Genomic DNA, 6,044 nt, shown 5'->3' with positions numbered 1-6,044 from the left:
ACTTATGGTTTAAGTCAGTTATGAACAATTTAAACTGATTTGTCCTTTTTGTAATTTTTGCTGGAGAAAATTTCAATTTTGGTCACACGACTATAGGGGGTTTATTAATTTCAGCACCTAACTTTTAAAAGTGTCAATTTAGTACTTTGAGTATCTAATTTTTGTCAATTTTGGTCACTCCGGCTAAATTACCGGTCAAATTTGGCCGAAAAAATTTAATACAACATTTAGTCTAAAATCTTGGAGGCAAAATGGTCTTTTCTATCGTTTCTCCTAATTGGTGTTGACCGAGGGACGTGTTGGTAACCGAGAGAAAGGAGTGGCGCCGCCGGAAACTACGTTGACGGTGTTTCCTACTTCGGCTATGCATCGAGGACGGCGAAAGGAGTGGCGCTGCGCTCTCGTGTGGCGGTGTACAAGGTCAACTGGGATAAAGGAAGCGTCACTTCTGACCTCATCGCCAACATGGACCAGGCAATCGCCGACGACGTAGATGTAATTTCGGTTTCCCTCGGTTACCGACACGTCCCTCGGCCAACACCAATTAGGAGAAATGATAGAAAAGACCATTTTGCCCCCAAAATTTTAGACTAAATGTTGGATTAAATTTTTCCGGTCAAATTTGGCCGACAATTTGGTCGGAGTGACTAACATTGACAAAAATTACATACTCAAGGTACTAAATTGACACTTTTGAAAGTTAGGTGCTAAAATTAACAAAACTCTTAGGGGGTGTTTGGTTGGATGGAAAACATTTTCCATGGAAAATATTTTCCTAAAAGTGAAGGAAAATGATGTTTTATGTTGTTTGGTTGGATGGAGAACATTTTCCATTGGAAAAAGTTTTCCTTGAGAATAAGGAAAACAAATTCTTAGCTCATGTTAGGTATTTTGTTTTCCATAGAAAAGGTTTTTCATGGAAAACTAATATGACAATTATTATTATTATATTATTATTGTTGTTGTGTAGGGTTATATTTGTCATTATACACATTATTCCTTACCATTCCAAACTCAACCAAACAATGGAATTCATATTCCGAATAATTTATTTTCCATCAACCAAACAATGAAATCTATTTTCTTAGAATTTATTTTTCATAGAATTACAATTCCATTTCCCTTCAAATATTTTCCAGCGAACCAAACTAGCTATTATAGTTGTGTAACCAAAATTAAAATTTTCTCTTTTTTGTTAATTAGAATCACAAGATTTTTACACACACATATTTAGAAGCTAGTCGTGGCTTACCCATAAATCAAACGCATGATGACTTCATTATTCTACAACCAAGTCCAACAGTATTGGTACAAAAGGGACTCTTGACTGCTTTGCTGTCGGCAATGAAATGGGCACCACTTTCTTCTAACACCACATAGTACACTATATTCATTCTCTCCGACATACATCTTTGCATATATTGTTGCGGAAAATGATGAAGAGGAAGCTGAAGTTCAACGCCGGCAGAAGAGCCGGTGTCGGGGAGACGACGACGACGTCGTCTGCGGCGAGAATCTCCGAGGAAGTGAAGTGGGAGATGAGGCCGGGCGGGATGTTGGTCCAGAAACGAGGCGACAACTCCGGCGACGCCGTTTCAGCTCCCAAACTGCAAATCCGCGTCGCTTACGACGCTGCGCGGTTCGACCTCTCCGTCAATTCTCATGCGACCTTCGGTGAGAAGATAAATTAGTTTAGATTATTGATTAGCCATAGATGTTTTGGGGAAATTAATTAGTAAAAGTTGGGGTTGGGTGGCTGCAGGAGAAGTGAAGAAGCTTATCACGGCGGAGACGGGGCTGCAACCCGGCGAGCAGCGGCTGATATTCAGAGGAAAAGAGAGGGAGAACGGCGACTACTTAGACATGAGTGGAGTGAGAGAACGGTCTAAGCTCATCCTGATCGAAGACCCAGAAAGCAAGGAAAGAAGATTCATGCAGATGCGCCGCAACGCCAAGATCCAGACGTCTCGTCGCTTGATCCACGACGTCGCCATGGATGTCGATAAGCTCTCGGAGCAGGTAACCCACTTTTCTTAGCTTCAATTTTCTTTTAACTTGTCTATGCATTTTGAATATTTATCTTGCAAATAATTATTGTTTGTCCGTTACACAATCTAATTAAATAGATAACAATTTAAGTGTTGTATTTTTTATATATTAACATTTAACATTAATTCTTTTGATGGGTGTAGGTTTGTGCAATAGAAAAATCAATTGGAAATGGGAATAAGGTAGCAGAATTACAGATAACAACTTTGATTGAAATGCTGATGGCACAAGCTGTGAAATTGGATAATGTTCATGCAGAAGGAGATGCATGTGCCCACAAGAATTTGCAGGTATTAATTATTAATAATGTATTATTTTTAATTATGTTAATAATTAACTATAAGTTGCCAAATTACATAAAAGTTACAAGTTGAATTTCTATTAATACATTTTTAAATAATATAATAATTATTATTTTAAAAATATGTGAATGAATTGAATGGTGGGCATTTATGAGTTGATCGAATTTATTGCAGAGTGAGAGAGTGAAAAAGTGTGTGGAAAGCCTTGATGAGCTGAAGGTGGCTAATAATGCTCAAGTGAAGCCGCCGGTGGTTGTCGCCACCGCCAAGTGGAAATTTTTGGATGATCCGCCACCTCCGGCCACTACCAATTGGGAGATATTTGATTGATTTTTTTTAATTACTATATTTCTATTACCTCTTATATATTCTGACTCTCTTTTAGTCTCTTTCTTTACTTAATTTCTAGTTTGTATATATATATTTACCTCAACAAATTAACAGAGCTACACTTCATGTACTTAAAAGCTCTTCCCCTCTGGTCCTCTAATTGGATTTACCAATAAAACATCTCTTAACTATATGTTAGAAATGAGAAAGTCTAGTATTAGTTGATGCACACCTCACAATTTATTTTTTTCACTAATTTGCAGGGTAGAAATTATGAGAGATCTGGAGTTCAGATTTGTAGAAATGAAAAAATCTATATATGTACATTAGTACCAATCTCTAGTACAATGAGGTTAAAATCCAACGTTTATATTACACAAGAATATCATGTACTTTATATTCAACATTAAAGTTTAAAGGATTAAAATTTGATGGAATAATAGAAAAAAGTTAAAGTTAATATTGATGAGAAATTTATTCAAATTGAATTATTAAAATGATAGCATTATGTGATTTACTAACTTTATTATAGTCACAAAGTACTAATTAGTGGATGAAAAGTCTCACTTAATACGAAGTTAGAAAACTTGAGTTATTAAAAAAAATTAAGAAATTAACGAAACATTTTCGTAACTTTAAATTCTTCATGGATCACTATGAAAATATTAAAAACATTGGGAGATTGTTCTATATTTATGGGAAATTACTTTTTTGACCTCTGTAATCTAAAAACAAATTCCTCCTTTTACCTAGCTTGGAACAATGATCTGACATGCACCCATTACCATCGTCTACATTGGCAATCTCAGTTCAACAAAACCCTAAACCCTACATCCTCAAGAAATGCATTGCCCTCTTGCTCTCATGTGCCTCCTCCACGCACAAGCTCCGCCAAGTTCACGCCTTTGCCATCAGGCGTGGCATCCCTCTATCCAGCCCGGACATGGGCAGGTACTTGATCTTTACTCTTGTTTCTCTCTCAGGACCCATGTCTTACGCCCAAACAATCTTCAATGGAATCCAAAACCCAAACATTTTTACTTGGAACACAATGATTAGAGGGTATGCCGAGAGTGAAAACCCGGGGCCTGCTATTGGGGTTCACACCCAGATGTGTGTGAACTCCGTTGCGCCCGACACACACACGTACCCTTTTCTCCTCAAGGCAATTGCGAAGTTGATGGCTGTCAGGGAGGGGGAGAAGGTGCATTCCATTGCGGTAAGAAATGGGTTGGAGTCGTTGGTGTTTGTTCAGAATGCTTTGGTGCATTTCTATGGTGCTTGTGGTCAGGCTGAGAGTGCACACTATCTGTTTGAGGGAATGACTGAGAAGAATCTTGTGGCTTGGAATTCTGTGATTAATGGGTATGCTGTGAATAGCAGGCCCAATGAGACTTTGACTCTTTATAGGAAAATGGAGTTGGAGGGTGTCCAGCCTGATGGGTTTACTTTGGTGAGTTTGCTCACTGCCTCTGCTGAGCTGGGGGCTCTGGCTTTGGGTAGGAGGGCTCATGTGTATATGGTAAAGGTGGGATTGGATAGGAATTTGCACGCTGCTAATTCGCTTTTAGATCTTTATGCAAAGTGTGGAAATATAAGGGAGGCAAGGCAGGTCTTCGACGAGTTGGAGGAGGAGAGTGTTGTTTCTTGGACTTCTTTAATTGTTGGATTGGCTGTTAATGGATTTGGAAAGATGGCTCTTGAGCTTTTCAAGGAGATGGAGAGAAGAGGGTTTGTTTCGACTGAGATCACCTTTGTTGGCGTGCTGTATGCTTGTAGCCATTGTGGTATGGTGGATGAAGGATTCGCCTACTTTGAGAGGATGCAGAAGGAATTTGGAATTAAGCCGAAAATAGAACATTATGGTTGTATGGTTGATTTATTGGGAAGAGCTGGTTTGGTGAAGAGAGCATACGAGTATATAAAAAACATGCCGTTGGAACCCAATGCTGTGATTTGGAGAACTCTACTAGGCGCCTGTTCAATACACGGGCATTTAGAACTAGGAGAAGTTGCGAGGAGTAAACTTATGCAATTAGAACCTACACATTCAGGGGACTTCGTGCTCCTCTCGAATCTTTATGCATCAGAAAGGCGCTGGTCAGATGTGCATACAGTAAGGAAGACGATGCTTCAAGAAGGGGTGAAGAAAGTGCCAGGCCACAGCCTAGTCGAGTTAGGCAACTGTGTGCATGAATTCGTTATGGGAGATAGAACTCATCCTCAAACCGAGGCTATATATGCAAAGCTTGCAGAAATGACAAACTTGCTGAGAATTGAAGGTTACGTTCCCCACACATCAAATGTGCTTGCTGACATAGAGGAAGAGGAGAAGGAGACTGCGCTTTCCTATCACAGCGAGAAGATTGCAATTGCATTCGTGTTGATCAATACACCACCGGGGACTCCAATTAGAATCGTGAAGAACTTGAGGGTATGTGCGGATTGTCATGTTGCAATAAAGCTTATATCAAAAATTTATGACCGAGAGATTGTTGTTAGAGACCGGAGTCGCTTTCATCACTTCTCAAATGGGGCTTGTTCTTGTAGAGATTATTGGTAAGCTGCAATTTATTTTGACACCCTGTGATGATGACAGGTTACTTATTTCATTCAATCTAGTGTTTCCTTGTGAATTTAGAGTCAATGGTGTATCACGTCTGGATATAATTCATATGTGATCGTTCCAAGATGAATCCATGTATACTATTTTCTCCCATTAATAGCTTCGGCCTTGAATCAATTGATAGCCTTTTTCTTGTGAAACCTGCAAGATAGCCTTTTTCTTGTGAAACCTGCAAGATAGCCTTTTTCTTGTGAAACCTGCAAGTGTCACCTATCCTTTACATACACAGTTACACACAACTTGGCTTGGGTGGAGGTTCGACTCCCACCAACAACATCTTGGAGCTAGAGCTCCCGGACTAGAGTTAGCCGTTGGGCTCTTTGAATTGGAAATTGAGTTTTTTAAATTGGTAGAAGTGTGGAGGTAAATCCCTTGTGCATAAAATTTAAACGACGGACTGTGAGACTGTTAATGACTCATAATTTACCTCCAATGACTCTTCAGTAAGAATTCTAAAGGCTTAGGAATAGTTACAAGAGATAACTTACTAGCTTACTAGTTACTAGTTACTATCAACTATTCAACCCCAGACAAAGATAACAATAATAAGGCTATCCTTGTCACCGCAAATCTCTCTCTCTTAAAAAAGGGTCTCTTCCACATCACCCAATTTGTAAATCATTTACTATTCACACTACATCCTTGCAAATTCAATATATTTTTAAATGTGGACCCCAATATCACATCACTTTAAAACATTAATAAATAAATAAATAAATAAAATATTAAAAAAAAAA

The 6,044-nt window shown here is 38.8% G+C and overlaps 2 protein-coding genes across 2 annotated transcripts; both read left to right on the top strand.

Moving 5' to 3' along the window:
- The first annotated feature begins 1,261 nt into the window (after positions 1-1,261).
- On the top strand, positions 1,262-2,874 carry LOC109164919 (BAG family molecular chaperone regulator 2-like). The gene is made up of 4 exons (XM_019313477.1): positions 1,262-1,674; positions 1,763-2,019; positions 2,193-2,339; positions 2,526-2,874. The coding sequence occupies exons 1-4, from the start codon at positions 1,434-1,436 to the stop codon at positions 2,679-2,681; spliced, it is 801 nt and encodes a 266-aa protein (XP_019169022.1). The 5' UTR covers positions 1,262-1,433; the 3' UTR covers positions 2,682-2,874.
- A 523-nt stretch (positions 2,875-3,397) lies between these two features.
- LOC109164644 (pentatricopeptide repeat-containing protein At4g21065) lies at positions 3,398-5,447 on the top strand. The gene has a single exon (XM_019313166.1). It carries the CDS (start codon positions 3,454-3,456, stop codon positions 5,242-5,244), a length of 1,791 nt encoding a protein of 596 aa, XP_019168711.1. The 5' UTR covers positions 3,398-3,453; the 3' UTR covers positions 5,245-5,447.
- Positions 5,448-6,044: the final 597 nt, after the last annotated feature.

Source organism: Ipomoea nil, unplaced genomic scaffold (genome assembly GCF_001879475.1).
Source record: "Ipomoea nil cultivar Tokyo-kokei standard unplaced genomic scaffold, Asagao_1.1 scaffold3069, whole genome shotgun sequence".
Lineage (NCBI taxonomy): Eukaryota > Viridiplantae > Streptophyta > Magnoliopsida > Solanales > Convolvulaceae > Ipomoea > Ipomoea nil.
This window is presented reverse-complemented; position numbering and strand designations above follow the sequence as displayed.

Bases quoted from the DNA above. Each gene is read 5' to 3' on its own strand.
- LOC109164644 (XM_019313166.1), top strand. From the start codon at position 3,454: ATGCACCCATTACCATCGTCTACATTGGCAATCTCAGTTCAACAAAAC.
- LOC109164919 (XM_019313477.1), top strand. From the start codon at position 1,434: ATGATGAAGAGGAAGCTGAAGTTCAACGCCGGCAGAAGAGCCGGTGTC. The intron at 2,020-2,192 runs GTAACCCACTTT...TGATGGGTGTAG, and splicing joins TCGATAAGCTCTCGGAGCAG to GTTTGTGCAATAGAAAAATC. The intron at 2,340-2,525 runs GTATTAATTATT...AATTTATTGCAG, and splicing joins GTGCCCACAAGAATTTGCAG to AGTGAGAGAGTGAAAAAGTG.